The sequence below is a fragment of the Entelurus aequoreus genome, linkage group LG12 (assembly GCF_033978785.1).
Source record: "Entelurus aequoreus isolate RoL-2023_Sb linkage group LG12, RoL_Eaeq_v1.1, whole genome shotgun sequence".
Lineage (NCBI taxonomy): Eukaryota > Metazoa > Chordata > Actinopteri > Syngnathiformes > Syngnathidae > Entelurus > Entelurus aequoreus.
The window spans coordinates 29,853,367-29,870,614 of record NC_084742.1 but is presented as its reverse complement, the minus strand read 5'-3'; the positions used below and the strand labels follow the sequence as shown (position 1 = coordinate 29,870,614).

The following is a 17,248-nucleotide window of genomic DNA, read 5'->3' as shown; positions in this document are numbered from 1 at the left end:
CCAAACACTTCCCTTGACCTCGTGACGTCACGTGCATACGTCATCATACAAGCGGAAGTTTCGCGGGAAATTTAAAATTGCACTTTATAAGTTAACCCGGCCGTATTGGCATGTGTTGCAATGTTAAGATTTCATCATTAATATATTAACTATCAGACTGCGTGGCCGGTAGTAGTGGGTTTCAGTAGGCCTTTAAGCACAACCACAATTAATCCGTACATTAGGCGCACCGGGTTATAAGGCGCACTGTAAATATTTTGAGAAAAACAAAGGATTTTAAGTGTGCCTTATAGTTTGAAAAATACGGTACATTTTCAGTGGACCTTTAGCCTCTCGCTCTTCAGCACAGCCTCAATTATTATTGACGGAAGGAAGAGCAGACTGACAGCTCAGAAAATTTGAATATTGTGATAAAGTTCTTTATTTTCTGTAATGCAATTTAAAAAAAAAAAAAAAAAAGTCATACATTCTGGATTCATTAAACATCAACTGAAATATTGCAAGCCTTTTATTATTTTAATATTGCTGATTATGGCATACAGCTTAAGAAAACTCAAAAATCCTATCTCAAAAAATTAGAATATTTCCTCAGACCAAGTAAAAAAAAAGATTTAAAACAGCAAAACAAAATCAAACATTTGAAAATGTCAATTAATGCACTCAGTACTTGGTTGGGAATCTTTTTGCACGGATTACTGCATCAATGCGGCGTGGCATGGAGGCAATCAGCCTGTGGCATTGCTGAGGTGTTATGGATGCCCAGGATGCTTCAATAGCGGCCTTCAGCTCATTTGCATTATTGGGTCTGGTGTCTTTCAGCTTCTTCTTCACAATACCCCACAAATTCTCTATGGGGTTCAGGTCAGGTGAGTTGGCAGACCAATCAAAGACAGTAATGCCATGGTCAGTACACCAGTTACTGGTGGTTTTGGCACTGTGGGCAGGTGCCAGGTCATGCTGGAAAATGAAATCATCATCTCCATAGAGCTTTTCAACAGATGGAAGCATGTAGTGCTCTAAAATCTCTTGGTACACAGCTGCATTGACTCTGGACTTGATGAAACACAGTGGACCAACGCCAGCAGCTGACATGGCTCCCCAAACCATTGCTGACTGTGGGAACTTCACACTGGATTTCAAGCAACTTGGATTTTGCTCCTCTCCAGCCTTCCTCCAGACTCTAGTGCCTCGACTTCCAAATGAAATACAAAACTTGCTTTCGTCTGAAAACAGGATTCTGGACCACTCTGCAACTGTCCAGTGCTTCTTTTCCATAGCCCAAGTCAGACGCTTCTAGAGATTTTAGAGCACTACATGTGCCAAGGCTGCCCTTTGTCACCGATTCTGTTCATAACTTTTATGGACAGAATTTCTAGGCGCAGTCAAGGCGTTGAGGGGATCCGGTTTGGTGGCTGCGGGATTAGGTCTCTGCTTTTTGCAGATGATGTGGTCCTGATGGCTTCATCTGGCCAGGATCTTCAGCTCTCACTGGATCGGTTCGCAGCTGAGTGTGAAGCGACTGGGATGAGAATCAGCACCTCCAAGTCCGAGTCCATGGTTCTCGCCCGGAAAAGGGTGGAGTGCCATCTCCGGGTTGGGGAGGAGATCTTGCCCCAAGTGGAGTTCAAGTACCTCGGAGTCTTGTTCACGAGTGAGGGAAGAGTGGTTCGTGAGATCGACAGGCGGATCGGTGCGGCGTCTTCAGTAATGCGGACGCTGTATTGGTCCGTTGTGGTGAAGAAGGAGCTGAGCCGCAAGGCAAAGCTCTCAATTTACCGGTCGATCTACGTTCCCATCCTCACCTATGGTCATGAGCTTTGGGTTATGACCGAAAGGACAAGATCACGGGTACAAGCGGCCGAAATGAGTTTCCTCCGCCGGGTGGCGGGTCTCTCCCTTAGAGATAGGGTGAGAAGCTCTGTCATCCGGGAGGAGCTCAAAGTAAAGCCACTGCTCCTCCACATTGAGAGGAGCCAGATGAGGTGGTTCGGGCATCTGGTCAGGATGCCACCCGAACGCCTCCCTAGGGAGGTGTTTAGGGCACGTCCGACCGGTAGGAGGCCACGGGGAAGACCCAGGACACGTTGGGGAGACTATGTCTCCAGGCTGGCCTGGGAACGCCTCGGGATCCCCCGGGAAGAGCTAGACCAAGTGGCTGGGGAGAGGGAAGTCTGGGCTTCCCTGCTTAGGCTGCTGCCCCCGCGACCCGACCTCGGATAAGCGGAAGAAGATGGATGGATGGATGGATGGATACATGCTTCCATCTGTTGAAAAGCTCTATGGAGATGATGATTTCATTTTCCAGCATGATCTGGCACCTGCCCACAGTGCCAAAACCACCAGTTATTTGTTATAATGAAGTTATGTTTTGGCAATGAGGTAAGGGCCACATTGATTATGAAGTATTCTCATTTATTTTTAATTTGTTTTAAGATTATCCTGCAAAATTGTAGTTTATTATATTTTAATCTTGGAAAGGTGTTGCTTGTTCCGGCCACCAATCAACAATGCTATTAAAAGTGTAGTGCATTTTTAATAGCAGCTGTATTGTATAACTTATAGGGGTCATATTCATATTTTATTTTACATTTAAAACACTTTGTTGTGGTCTACATAACAATTTATTGTGGCTCTTTGGTCACATTTTGAATAAATTGTTTTACAGACCGTTTTCAGGCTTCTTTCTGATCGTCTCTTCAGGATTTATTTATTTTTATTTTTAATTTAGCCTTTATTTAACCAGGTAAAATCCCATTGAGATCAAAGATGTCTTTTCCAAGGGAGACCTGGCCAAGAGGGCAGCAGCAAGGTCACATTAAAAACAGTAAACAACACAATAAAACATCAAATTTAAAACATTAAAACTTGCTCACATAACACATGTGCATACAGACAAGGTAGACTGCAATCCTTTCACAGAAGCTTTAAACTCATTTAATGTAACAAGGGTTTGAAGTCGAAGATTCGATTGTAGGTTAGTCCAAGCCTTCGGTGCTGAAAACATAAATGCTTTCTTGCCCAGTTCAGTTCTTACTTTGGGGACGACAAATTGCAGAACATTCAATGAACGAAGATTGTGACTTCCTTGTTTCTTTGTTAAAAGATAAGATGGAGTGATACCCAGAATGGTTTTGTAGATGAACACATACCAATGATTGAGGCGTCGAGCACATAAAGATGTCCAGTTAACCATTGAGTATAACACACAATGGTGAGTAAGGGGAGCGCAGTTGGTGATGAATCTCAGTGCCCCGTGGTACACACTATCCAGCTTGTGGAGACAACCAGCAGTAGCATTCATGTACAACACATCTCCATAGTCAATAACAGGTAAAAAGGTTGTTTCCACCAATTTCTGTTTCACAGTAAAAGAAAAGCAAGACTTGTTTATATAATAAAATCCCAGTAAAAGTTTCATTTTTTTTTTACAACATACTGAATGTGCTCCTTAAAACTCAAGTGGTCATCAATTAAAAATCCTAAATATTTAAAAGAAGATACTAACGCAATTTGTTGCCCATTTCCTGTTAAAATGTTCTCACACAGTGCTGATCTTACAGTTTTTGATGTGGTAAAGAACATACACTTTGTTTTCGCTGCATTTAAAACCAGTTGAAGATAGTAAAGTTGTTCTTGTACTGTCAAATGCATGTTGTAGATATTTAAAGGCCTCAGCAGGAGTGGGTGCTGTAAAAGGGGCATGTTTGTTCACTATACTCAAGAAGTTTTCGTGAAAATATTTCCAAGCCAGTTCAACATCATCAAAAAGAGCAATTCTATCCCAATTAAAAAGATGCAAGTCATGTAATAGAGCTTGCGTCTCAAATAATTTCATATTACGTTTTTCAACAAGACGAGGCTTGCTTTTAGGAATCTGTGTGTTTCGCACTACTGCAATCCCACAATGATCACTCACATCATTAGGGAAAACACCAGATGCAACAAATTTAAAGGGCATGTTTGTTAGAATTAAGTCAATGAGTGTAGCTTTTTGAGGGCATTTAGGATTAGGTCTTGTAGGTGAGTTAATTAATTGTGTTAAATTGAGAGATTCACACTGTGCTTTCAAAGAGACAGACACAGATGTGAGCCAGTCCCAGTTCAAATCACCAACCATCACTATTTCATTGTATTTCAGATGAGACAGAAGCTTCACAAGAGTAGATAGGGAATTACTAGGGGCAGATGGAGGCCTATAACACCCCACTACCATAATGTGGTGATTTCTAGCTAATTCAATTTTAAGTGCTAACAGTTCAAGTTCTTTACTTACTGATTCAGAGAGCACTAATTTAAAATCAAACCTCTGCTTAATATATATGACCACTCCACCACCTTTTCTTTGTCTGTCAGTACGATAGACAGTATAGCCATGAATGTAAATATCTTTATCAAGCACAGATTGCTTAAGCCAAGTTTCAGATAAGACTACAATATCAGCATTTGTTGAGTTTATCCAGATCTTTATCATATCCAGTTTAAGGAGTAAACTCCGAACATTTATATGAATAATCCCAAAACCAGATGTAGTTTTAAAATCCGCAGGTGTAAAACATTGTGTAGGTGTATCAGGGCCTGGATTTGTCTCAACATTTCCTGAGAGCAATAATAATAATATAATTAAACATTTGTGCTTAAAGTTACCATCGTTTGAGTCTGTCTTTAATCTGTGAAAGTAAGAGCACACAATAGGGGAGGATGCAGTAATGTTGACGTGATCTCTCAAAACGAGGAAACAATAAGAATGAACGGACTCTACCATAGTATGCAGCCATTTTGTTTTGTCTAAAGTCACAGAAATCTTCAACTGAGATAAGGCCGAGGTTGTTTTGTAGCTGCCACTATGATGAAATGTCAAATTATCAAAGTTGTCATCTTGAAGTAGCATAGCTTGTGAGGGGGGTGGGTGACCAGACCCATTTGGGACACCAGTAAAACCACACAAAAGTATAAAACACAATATAATGATTTGTGACATAGTGAGAGAAGTTCCACTTGTTTTACCACTTTTGAAGATGTTAGCAGACAGGGCTGAAGGCTAGCAACCAAGACCGATGGGTGGAAGCCCGTAGACGAAGCCAATGGCTGGAGGCAAACAGCAGGCCGATGGTGGAAGGCTAGCTGCAGACAGGCCGATGTTGAAAGGTTAGCAGGCAGGCCGATGGTGGAAGGCTATCAGCAGGCAGGCCGATGGTGGAAGGCTAGCAGCAGGCTGGCCGAAGGTGGAAGGCTAGCAGCAGGCTGGCCGAAGGTGGAAGGCTAGCAGCAGGCTGGCCGAAGGTGGAAGGCTAGCAGCAGGCTGGCCGAAGGTGGAAGGCTATCAGCAGGCAGGCTGATGGTGGAAGGCTATCAGCAGGCAGGTCGATGGTTGAAGGCTAGCAGCAGGCAGGCTGATGGTGCTAGCCGTCTGCTACTGCTACCTGAACAGGTGGATTATAGGTAGGCCAAAGTCTATGGCAATCCAGTGACATTTGATGAGAAACTATCTACCAGAAATCCCACTCTACAGAGAATTTGTTTATCTTGCAGAGTACAACTCATTCAGATTACAATGAATTAAAATATCATACATAAACACAAAAACTCAGACCTCAGGTAAGAACACACTGAACACAGAATAGACATGGCTGCCGTCTTGGATTGAATGCAATAATAGGATGCGCCGTTTAGTGGGTGATGTTATTTACGTGGCTCCACTTCGACAGCGTTTTCTCTTTGTCATCTTTGTCTTTGTAGTAGTCTTTAGGACTTCCATAGCCAGCCTACTGACAGATTAAGTTCGAAATATATGCTACTTTGTGTTAGAAATGGTAACAGTGGAGCATGCATGTGCATATACGAGAAAGTCTGCCTCACAACAAGAGGATACCGAACAAGAAGGAGCCTATTGACTACAACAGCGGCAGCGCGCAAAGCACTTTTAGTAAATCTCTACCATAATTCGCTGATGTCACACTTGGAAAAAAACGTTACGAAAGGGGGAAATTCTAAACGACTAGTTCCCCGAAAGTATAAAGGAAGGCAAAAGTGTTTTATAAATATATTTTCGGGACATAATGCAGATCCCAAATAAACAGTAGGTACCAATTAGTAAGAAAAGTTGGCTTTGCTTTAAAAGTTCCCTTTAAGTTGTGTTGTGGGCTTTTAATTTCTTCCTTCAGGGAAGCAGAAAATACAGTTTTATTATATATTCTTTGTTTTGTTTTGTTTTTATGTCTATATTTAGCAAAGTACAAGAATACAAATCTATTGCTAATACAGAAAAGAAGAAAAGTATAGTCATAGTATCTGTATCAGCTGATATACAAAGTTGCAATATTGATACCGGACAGGAAAAAGTTGTATCGGGCCTGCCTCGTAAATTACAAAAAGTAAGGCTGCATAAATCCTTTCATTGTTTTGCCAGAAAACCTGATGCCTCAAACAGTGTCGCTACCACTACCACATCTAAATCTGCTAGCACCCCCTCTGCAAAACCTGCTGTACTTTCTGCAAAAAAGTTGGTTTCCAAAGCAAAGGATGTCTCATGCAAGCAGGTCACCAAGACGGTGAAAGGAGCTCAGAAGAAAAGTCCAGTAAAAAAAAAGGTAAAAACTACCTTCACTGTTAAGTCAGCTCAAGGGTCAAAGGTTATTAGAGAAGCACCCAAATGTGAAGCTCTAAAAAGTGTTGCATCAGGAACTGCCCTTAAAGAAGAGGAGGAGCCATCCAAATGTAGAACTGCAGAAAAGCAACACAATCTTAAGGTTTCGTCTGAGCTGATTGCCACCAGAGAGCAAACCACACAACCAAAAGTGGTCGATGCGGGACCAGCAAGCGTGACAGAACCTCAAAGACAACAGCCCACACAACCGGAAGCAGCCAATGCTGGACCAGCAAGCGTGACAGAACCTCAAAGACACCAGCCCACACAACCGGAAGCAGCCAATGCTGGACCAGCAAGTGTTACAGAACCTCCAAAAGATCAGACCACACAACCGGAAGCAGCCAATGCTGAACCAGCAAGTGTTACAAAACCTCTAAGAGATCAGACCACACAACCGGAAGCAGCCAATGTTGGAATAGCAAGCGTGACCAAACCTCTAAAAGACCATACTACCACGGCCGAGACCACATCACCAGAAGTAGCTGATGTTAGACCAACAAGAGTGAAAGAACCTCCAAAAGCGCTAACTACACAACCAGAAATGGCCAATGTTGCACCAGCAAGCATGACAGAACCTCCAAGAGACCACACCGCCAAGGCAGAGGCCGAGACCACTCCACCAGAAGCAGCTGACATTGGAACGGCAAACTTGGCATGTTCGCCAGAGCAAGCAGTGGCTCCAAAATCCGAGTTTCCAGAACCAATGGTAGTGGACACTTTCACAAAGACCGAGCCACAACCTGACAAAAGTGTGAAAAACCAGCAAAGTACCGAGCCCCTAGTGGTATCAGCAGTTCCACCGGCGGCCCCCAAAAGGGATTTACAAATTAATCGGCAAGGTGAAGCTGATGGGGACGCAAAGCTAACACAAGCAAGAGACAAAAAACAAGAACAGAAGCAACGAGGTTGGTTAGCCACCTAAATATTGACAAACCAGTGACTTGTTCATTAAGTCTTGTTTCCACAGCAACAGCATCCAAGACTGCACCTATGGCAGCAGTGGTGCAGGATGCGATATCACACAGCGCTGAGGCTGCAGCCACACTCACCATTGGAGAGATGCTGGAACAACATCTGCTTCAAAAAAGAATCGGTGAGTCTGACACGTCAACAATTTACTAGCTGTTATTTATTTGTAACTTTGTCTGTTGCAGTATGCCTCAAAAAGAAAACCTGCTTTTCAGAAAGGGTAAGAACTTCACTTTATGCATCTGTGCATTTGTTGGCATCTTGAAGTAAAAGAACAATCACAATGTTCTGTTTGTCCAGTTTCTGTCACTCGACAAGAGGCAGTTGTTGATCGCACGCCTGCCCATATATGATGGTTCCTACAGTGAGAAGGACATCGCCCGGTTGTTGGAACCTTTTGGATTTGAGTATTCGGACAAGAAAATCTACGTTATTCCTCAAACGTGCATGGTATGTGTGACTATTGCATGATTCTAGACATGCCAATTTTCTTGCTTACTATTGAGATTTATATTCTGAGGGATATTTTCACACACACACACACACCATATTCAGGGCCATGTGCTTACATTCCAAATAACTCAAGAAAGGTAAATTTTTTATAAAGTGATTGTCATTTTGATTAGACTCCTCATTATCTTGTGCTGATTTGAAGAAACTTGCAATTGACTTCTAACGTTCTTCATGCAAGGTCCCCGAAGGACCATTGACGGGAACTTCCTTAACAGAGTTGAAGAAGGCTGAAAATAAAAGGCAATGAGACATGGCACGCTCGCTCACTCTACAGTGTGATAGAAGAAACGTTCTTTTAAGTAATGTGATAGTGATAATTGATGGCCAGTGGCTTTGGCTCTTATTAGGTAAGAACCCAGAGCAGTAAAGCCAACTCGCCCTGGCTGGCGAGACTGGAGTAGAGTGCAACATGATTATTTAAGTAAAATGGCAGCGTTTGTTAGCGATGCTGCCTGTTTAGTAAAATGAAATAAATCCTTATTTAGAAATAAGATCTTGTTTTTGTGCAGCCTTATTGGCACTTTGAATTACTCTTATGATTATACAATAGTGCACTTATCAGATGTGAATGTACACAAAATCACTTATTGAATGACTTCATTGGATGTTTCTTTGTGACCTTCAGGCTTTTGTTCAGATGGAGAGAGCAGAGGATGTTCTGGCTGCTGTCATCGCCAGCAGGAACAAAAGATTTGCACTCGAAGGCTCTAGTAATAAACTGCAACTGCATGTGTTGGGTAAAAATGTCTCCATGTCGCCGGTACGCAGTAAGCACTTTGGGATGCTGTGAAGGGGCCAATGTTAGCTACTGAGTCAAATATTTTGTGTTCCAGGTTGGTTTTTACACATCGCTGATGGCCATAATGAATTCTGTAAGTAAATAAAAACATTGGGAATGTAAGGATTATTTTTGTGTCTTTTAATCTTTTTACCTTTGAAACTCCAGCCTGTGAGTGACTTTACGTCGAGAACCATCTTCATCAAGAACATCTCTCCAAGTGAGACTATCAGCCTCCGGGAAGATTTAAGGAAGATAGGCTTTGTCAAAAACTTCCTGCCTCTCCTTAACAAGGTGTGTTGATGTCTTGATGATATGTCAGTGCTGAATGGGTTAGTCATATTTAATCTGCTTGTTGCAGCTATTTGTTGAGTTTGAGTCTGATTGTGATGCTGATCGCTTCGGAGTGTGGTACTCTTTGCTGAATCGGTGTCCTGCCTACCAGGTCCACAGGCTGTGGTGTTCTAAAATAAAATGCCCTGCTCCACGTAAGCTCACTGGGACAGACTGACAATATCATATGAAATATAAAGGCAGCGATAGCAAGCTTGCTTTTCTTCACAGTAACAGTGCTTCCTGTAAAAGCCAGGCGAAACAGCAGTGTGGCGGTTGCCGCGGCAACTCTTCCCACATTAAAGTTCAGTGTTCCGGAGGGAAGCTACTCTCCATTCTTGCTGACCATACCACAGAAACCCTACCTGTTCCCAACAACGTCTTCCTGGTTTAGTATCCCAGGTGAGAGCCCACAGTGATGTAACCAATGGACTCATGTAATGAGGCTGCCGTCTCTCACATGTTGTGGTCTTTGCAGAGTTTCTGACTATCAAAGACGAAGCTGACATTTACGAGGCCGAGCGTCGAGGTGTGACAGCTCCAACGATCATGTTGACAGGTTTTAATTCAAACTATAGTTACAAGCATGTGGCCAAGCTGGTGTGGCCATATATTTCCCAGAAGGACCTTCAGTCTAGGTACTACAACGTAATCGTGCTGCCAACCCAGAGGAGGGTGAGCACACTCCAGCCTTCTCCTGACACACACTGTTTGGACATGTGCTCATCACGCCTATTTTGGTTTGCAGAGCTTTGTGCATTTCAGTGAATGGAGCGCCTGCTGCCGATTTCTCAACAGTCACTTAAAAACGGAAGTGTCGGACCAAACCGAAAAACTCTCTGTGCACTTTGTCCTGTCACCCATGTGTCCAGAAAGCAGCGAGGTATGGACTCTGGGAAAGACCAGTCAAGGTGCTCTGATGACATTACTCATCATTTTACTTATACTCTCTTGACAGGAGAACTTGTACAAAAGTCTGATGCAGCTGTGCAATGCTGTGAGTCAACCAGGAGTTAGTGACAAAGGAAGTGGAAGCCGATCCTCAGGAATGCTTTGCTTTTTGCCTTTCAGCGCGTGGGACAAGTGGAGACGTTGGCCGAGCGCCTGCTTTGTGTGAATGTCTCCTGGATCTGCGAGTACATTGTTAAACTTGTATTAGATTTTGTCACATCTCATGCAGATGTTGTCAACTTCTTGCCTCTGGATAATCGGGTACATGACAAATACTGTCAATCCAAATTACTCCAGGTGTCATGTGTCTATCAGAAAAATGATTTGCCTTCTCTCTATAAATCTCCTTCTATCTCTCTATAAATCTCCTTCTTTTTCTTAAAAAAAATATCAATCTGTCTCTACCTTTTCTTTGTCGATCTATCTCTATATATTGCTCTCTGTCTCTCGCTATCTACACCACAGATATGCATCGAAATGGCCGACGCTACAGGCGTTAAGTGTGTGGAGGAGAAATCCAATGATTTGTCAACAAAATTGCGGTAGGTGTGCTATCTCATTGTGTGTGTGCCCATGCATGCGTGTTGGCAGCCTTTTGACACAGCATTTTGATAGCAATATTTCTCCTTGCTCTGGTTTTCAGGTGTGAAGTTGAAGGCATTGAGAGGTATGGATTCTAATGTGTTTGTCATGGTAATAGAAAACGTGAAACTTGGTGCTAGCTCTTTGTTTGGATTTGATTTCAGTGTAAATACCTTGAAAAGGCGTCTGATGGATCACAGTGTGATTACATTGTGCCCTGAGACGGACAGGAAGAAAGTCAGCTTCCAGGCTGCTGTGTGCTCCACGGTTACTGCTGCTCCATCAGCTGCCCCTGAAAGAACAACAAAGGTGGCACAACAACAAATTAAGGCTAAAGATAACATTGGGAAAACAGTGGCCCAGGAGGAAAATAAAATTACTGCAAAAGTGGAAGATAGAGCACCGGGAGCCTCAGTGGGTCCTTATGCTGCTCCCTGCCTTCTAAAAAGAAACAATGCAGGGGTAAGTTGTGGTAGCTCAATTTCCTCGTTTATTGTTGTCATCTCTTGTCTTTTTCATTGGAAAACACTGCAAGCCTGAGAAAATAAAACAAACAAGATATTATTCAAGTAAACTGTTAATTTTCATTATTTCTGTCTTTTCCATCCAATCTAAGGTGGACTTTACTGAAGACCGCATTCCTCCTTGGACACTGTTTTGTGAACCTTTCAAAATGGATGACTTTGTTACTGTGGATGAAGTTGGGGAGGAAAAAGCCAAAACGAGTTCTACTGAGTTCTCCAACCTGACTTCCAAACAAACCAACACCAGAACCACAAGAAGCTCGTCCAAATGCAGCCCATCTTCTCACTCAATGTCTCAAAAGTCAAAGAGCTCCTTTAAGGCTGAAGAGTTTAAGGCTGAATCTCAGAGATGTTTTCAGGCTTTGTCTTCTTCTACTTGTAAAAAAGATAGAATGATAACTGTCGCAACCAAGGAAAACTTTCAAGTGTTGGACAGCGTGACCGATGAAGAGAAACCTTCCTCAGAAGACCGGAGCCTCAAGGAGCTTAATATCTCTGGAGATGGCGCTACTGAGGTCCAAGTAGCTCCAGAGCTGCATCCCATCAGCCAGTTTGAAAATGACACAAAACAAATTTGCAAGGAAGAGGAGACTTCTCCACAAGTTGACACACCCAGAAATGTAGATGAAGCAAACAAATATATTTTCATGTCTCCTCTAAAAGACAAAGGAGACAAACAGAAGACAAACAAGAAAGTTGATAAAGAGGTGATAGCAGAATCCTGTCAAACAAACAAAAACGACAATGACAAACACCCTCGAGATACCTCGGGTAGCCTGCTCTGTAAAGAAGACCCTATGACTTCACTAAAAGAAGAAGAAGCAGCATACCAGGTGATTGATTCTGTGGAAGAGCAGCCAACTTCCACCAAGAATAAGGCAGACAGTGAGCGTGGGGTGACTTCTTCAAGCAGAACATCCAAAAGAGAAGAACATGAGTCTTCAAAAACGCATCAGGCTATAGTAAAGGACCCCACCACCTTTGGGCCTCCTAAAGCTGAGCAGAAGTACCAGGTTGTTGATAATATCCAAGTTCAACAGTCAAGCAGCAGATTGACACCAGATAGGAGGAGGAGGAGCACCCGAGGGAAGACCCAGGGTCCAACCATAAAGGATGAGGAGACCACTTTCCACATCTTAGACTCTGTCGACACTGAGACAGTACAAGAAGAACCCGGCATCACAACCAGATCCAGCAGAGGAAAAAGAGGAAGGCCGCCAACGAAAGATGCCCCGAGTGGGAACAGAGGTCATGGAGAAATGACATCGAGGAAAAGGACGAGAACTTCACAGGAAACCACCAGAAAAGAAACACCAACCAAGAAAACTGAGCCTGTCCTCAAAGACAAACAGAAGAGTCCCCCAGCTACAAGAGGAAGGGGAAGACCTAAGAAAACAGTCGAAACCACTAAAAGTGAAGATGACTGCTTAGACGCTGGTGAGGAAGAAGAAGCCACATTCACGGTCCTGGACTGTGTGGAAGACGAGATGCTCCATGATGAAGGTCCAGCCAAAGATGATGGTGGTGATGATGATGAGAAAGAGGGTAAAGATGAGGCTGTGGGAACATCACAACATACTAAGCGCACTCGACCACACCACAAGCCAAGACATTTGTTTTCTTCCTCTTCAGAAGACAACACAACCTTGGTGGGAGAAGTTGTTGACAAAGCATCCCTGCCCAACTGGAGAGGCACACTGATCTCTGGTGAGCATCATCAGCATGTCTCCTTAGAAAAGAAGGAACAAAATGCTTGTGATGAAGAGGAAGCAGCCACATTCCAGGTCCGGGATTCAGTGGAGGAAGAGCCCCTATGTGATCACAATAGTCCTAAGAAGGATATGACTGACCACCAACATGAGGAGGAAGAGTCAAATAAGATCATGGATTCTTCGAATGAAGATCCATCTGAAAAAAAACCTTTAGACGGTGATGATAAGGAGGACAAAGATAAGGCTGGAGAAACATCCTGCCATGCAAAACGCACTCGACAACACCACCAGACAAGACACCTTCTTTCTTCCTCTTTGAAAGACAACACAAACTTGGTGACGTTGGATAAGGTGGGAGAGGTTGATGACGAAGAAGCGTCCCCGCCCAAATTGAGAGGCAGAGCCAAAAAAAGTAGACTGACTTCTGGTGAGCATCATCATTATGCTTCCTTAAAACAGAAGGAAGAATGCACCGGCGATGAAGAAGAAGCCACATTCCAGGTCCTGGATTCTGTAGAGGAAGAGACGCTCCATGATCACAAAAGTCCAAAGGAGGACATGCTTGACAATCGACATGAGAAGGAAGGTGCGTATCGAGTTGTAGATTGTATGAATGAAGATCCATCCAAGAAACAGCCTTTAAATGGTGATGATGATGAGAAAAAGGCCAAAGATAAAGCTGGGGAAACATCACAACATGCTAAACGCACTCGACAAAAACGCCAGTCAAGACCCCCTTTCTCTTCCTCTTCTGAAGATGATACAAGCTTGGTAAAATTGGATAAGGTGGGAGAGGTTGATGAAGAAGCATCCCTGCCCAACAAAAAAGGAAGAGCCAAAACGAGAAGCAGAATGACTTCTGGTGAGCATCATCGTGATGTGTCCTTAGAAAAGAAAGAACAAAATGCTGGTGATGAAGAAGTGGCCACATTCCAGGTCCTGGATTCTGTGGAGGAAGAGACGTTCCATGATCACAATAGTCCAAAGTCCACTGACAACCCACTTGAGGAAGAGTACAACGTTATGGATTGTTTGAATGAAGGTCCTGCTGAAGTACAACTTTTAGATGGTGATGAAAAGGAGAGTCAATATGAAGGTGTGGAAACATCACAATGTACTAAGCGCACTCGACAGGGACGCCAGAAAAAAAAAACAAGCTTAGTGACTCAGGACAAGGTGGGAAAGGTTGAACGGGTAGAGCCTGATGAAGTAGCCAACTGGAGAGGCAGAGCCAAGAAAAGGAGCAGACTGACCTCTGGTGAGCATCATCATGATGCTTCCTTAGAAAAAGAACAAAATGCTGGCGATGAAGAAGAGGCCACATTCCAGGTCCTTGATTCTGTGGAGGATGAGAGGCTTCATGATCACAATAGTCCAAAGAAGGATATGATTGACGACCAACTTGAGAAAGAAACGACAAATAATATGGATTCTTTGAATGAAGGTCCAGCTGAAAGAGAGCCTTCAGGTGGTGATGAAAAGGACATTCAAGATGAAGATGTGGAAACATCACAATGTACTAAGCGCACTCGTCGAGGACGCCAGAAAAAACCCACAAGCTTAGTGACTCTGGACAAGGTGGGAGAGGTTGAACAGGCAGAGCCTGAAGAAATGCCCAAATGCAAAGGCAGAGCCAAAAAGAGAAGTAGACCGACCTCTGGTGAGCATCAACATGATGCCTCCTCAGAAAAGAAAGAACAAAATGCTGGCGATAAAGAAGAGGCCACATTCCAGGTCCTTGATTCTGTAGAGGATGAGAGGCTTCATGATCACAATAGTCCAAAGAAGGATATGACTGATGACCAACTTGAGAAGGAAATTACAAATAATATGGATTCTTTGAATGAAGGTCCAGCTGAAGTAGAGCCTTCAGGTGGTGATGAAAAGGACATTCAAGATGAAGATGTGGAAACATCACAATGTACTAAGCGCACTCGTCGAGGACGCCAGAAAAAACCCACAAGCTTAGTGACTCAGGACAAGGTGGGAGAGGTTGAACAGGCAGAGCCTGAAGAAGTGCCCAAAGGGAAAGGCAGAGCCAAAAAGAGAAGTAGACCGACCTCTGGTGAGCATCATCATGATGCCTCCTCAGAAAAGAAAGAACAAAATGCTGTCAACGAAGAAGAGACCACATTCCAGGTCCTTGATTCTGTGGAGGACGAGACGCTTCATGATCACAATAGTCCAAAGGAGGATATGACTGACAACCAACTTGAGGAGGTAGAGACAAGTAGTATGGATTCTTTGAATGAAGGTCCAGCTGAAGTAGAGCCTTTAGATGGTAATGAGAAGGAGATTCAAGATGATGTGGAAACATCACAACCTACTAAGCACACTCGACAAGGACGCCAGAAAAGACACACAAGCTTAGTGACAAAGGACAAGGTAAGAGAGGTTGAACAGCTGGAGCCTGAAGAAGTGCCCCCGCATAACTGGAGAGGTAGAGCCAAAAAAAACAGACAGACTTCTGGTGAGCATCATTATGATGTCTCTTTAGAAAAGCAGGAACAAGATGCTGGTAATGAAGAAGTGGCCACATTCCAGGTCCTTGATTCTGTAGAGGAAGAGACGGTCCATGATCACAATAATCCAAAGGAGGAGGACATAAATGACAGCCAACATGAGGAGAAAGGCACATATCGAGTTGTAGATTGTTTTAATGCAAAAGTGTGTGTTAGCATTAAGGAAGAACCTAGTGAGGACATCATCTCTGTCAGCACATGTGAAAAAGTCAAACTGGAAACTGACGTGAAAGAGAAAGACAAGCCCAAACTAATGCACCCTAACAAAGACAGCAGCGTTTGGAAGCTCGACCAAGTGAGCGAGGAAGAGGATACTTTTTCTGACGACATGGCCGAGGAGGAGGAGCTGAAGAGGCGAGCAAGGGTGCGAGAGCTGAGCCCAGATGTAGTAGAGGAGATGACCGTGGGAACAGAGGAAAGGAAGCCAAGTGAAGGAAGTAAGGATATAGAAGAGCTGCTCACTCTGGATGACATTTCTGACGGGGAGCTACAAACTCTGGTCACTCTGGATGAGATTGTAATGGAGGAAGAAAAAAAGGTTCAACAAAAGACACACACTCCCCGCCAACATAGCGAGGAAGATCAATCAGAGGACTGTCTGAACAATCAGGTGATTTTTTTCATCTTGTTGTGGAGATACTTATCTTCCATGAGTGACATTACTAAAGGTCATTTGTTGGTTCTTGTAGACTTTGCTGACTTTAGACGGAGCAGGCGGTGAAGATGATGATGACGACGACAAAAACACAGGTGTTTTTCCTATCTACACACACTTTTTTGGTTTGTTTATGGTAATGTGAAATGTGACTTTTTTTTCCCGCATTAGAGGCCAACACGGCCTTTGTAACGCTGGATCAGGTGGGACAGGTTGAAGAGGCACAGTCGGAAGACATGACCCCGCCCAGCTGGAAGAGATGCAGACAGAGTCCTGGTTAGCATCACAGTGTCACAAAGTAGCACCGCTTGCCCTCCCCTTCCTTATGTTGTTCTTTCGCAGAGGAGAGCACAAACAGAGGGATGGAAGCGGTCTTAAAAGACCATCCAGCTACCTCCTCGCCAAGCGTCCACCAGGACAAAGAGAGGGAGGAGGACTTTAGACAGACTACAATTGGGAGCAAATGTGAGGCGGACATTATTGCTACAGAAACAAAGCGAGCACGTTCTCTGTCTCCATATGTTTCAACAAACTTTAAATTGCCAGCGTTTAAACCCAACAACCCTCTCGGTATGACACACTCCTATAGTTCCAAATTTCACTTTTGTACAATTGATCAACTCTTCATTTCCTTTTCTTGTGTGCAGGTACAGAGTTTGTGGTGCCCAAACATGGTTATTTCTGTGAACTTTGCTCCATTTTCTACCTAAAAGAGAGCACAGCCAAAGAAAAGCACTGCAGCAGTGAGAAACACTACAACAACCTGAAGGTACATTTAATGATTCGTCATCATGTGTTCACCTGCTCCTAATGAGCGTGTATGCTGTCTTTCCACAGAAATATCAGCGTGAGCAGAAATTGAGCGCATCAACCCAAGGCTCCATCTCTGACTGAGTTTCGAAAAAGGCCGCCATTTTGGCGGCGTGCTCGTTTACTGTGATTGAAAACTTGTTTGTCTTACCTAATTTACACAGTAAAGTATCACTTTACACTTACTTTAGCCAGAGATTTGTCAAATCATTAAAAATGTACTCAAACAGAATATGTCGTCATGCTTTCTAGA

General features: G+C 43.5%; 1 protein-coding gene across 4 annotated transcripts in view; it reads left to right on the top strand.

Moving 5' to 3' along the window:
• LOC133661972 (uncharacterized) overlaps positions 1–17,248 on the top strand; it is a 38,230-nt gene extending 20,982 nt beyond the window's left edge. For all 4 annotated transcript variants that reach the window (XM_062065586.1, XM_062065583.1, XM_062065584.1 and 1 more), the window contains 22 exons: positions 6,407–7,551; positions 7,614–7,739; positions 7,801–7,835; positions 7,916–8,065; positions 8,754–8,888; positions 8,962–9,000; positions 9,075–9,200; positions 9,268–9,394; positions 9,471–9,641; positions 9,718–9,914; positions 9,988–10,122; positions 10,198–10,236; positions 10,311–10,451; positions 10,656–10,732; positions 10,834–10,857; positions 10,937–11,234; positions 11,389–16,140; positions 16,220–16,280; positions 16,357–16,461; positions 16,528–16,755; positions 16,833–16,954; positions 17,023–17,248. In XM_062065586.1, coding sequence (XP_061921570.1) covers positions 6,407–7,551; positions 7,614–7,739; positions 7,801–7,835; positions 7,916–8,065; positions 8,754–8,888; positions 8,962–9,000; positions 9,075–9,200; positions 9,268–9,394; positions 9,471–9,641; positions 9,718–9,914; positions 9,988–10,122; positions 10,198–10,236; positions 10,311–10,451; positions 10,656–10,732; positions 10,834–10,857; positions 10,937–11,234; positions 11,389–16,140; positions 16,220–16,280; positions 16,357–16,461; positions 16,528–16,755; positions 16,833–16,954; positions 17,023–17,079 — 8,290 coding nt within the window. In that variant the 3' untranslated portion in view covers positions 17,080–17,248. The remainder of the gene's footprint in view (positions 1–6,406; positions 7,552–7,613; positions 7,740–7,800; positions 7,836–7,915; positions 8,066–8,753; positions 8,889–8,961; positions 9,001–9,074; positions 9,201–9,267; positions 9,395–9,470; positions 9,642–9,717; positions 9,915–9,987; positions 10,123–10,197; positions 10,237–10,310; positions 10,452–10,655; positions 10,733–10,833; positions 10,858–10,936; positions 11,235–11,388; positions 16,141–16,219; positions 16,281–16,356; positions 16,462–16,527; positions 16,756–16,832; positions 16,955–17,022) is intronic.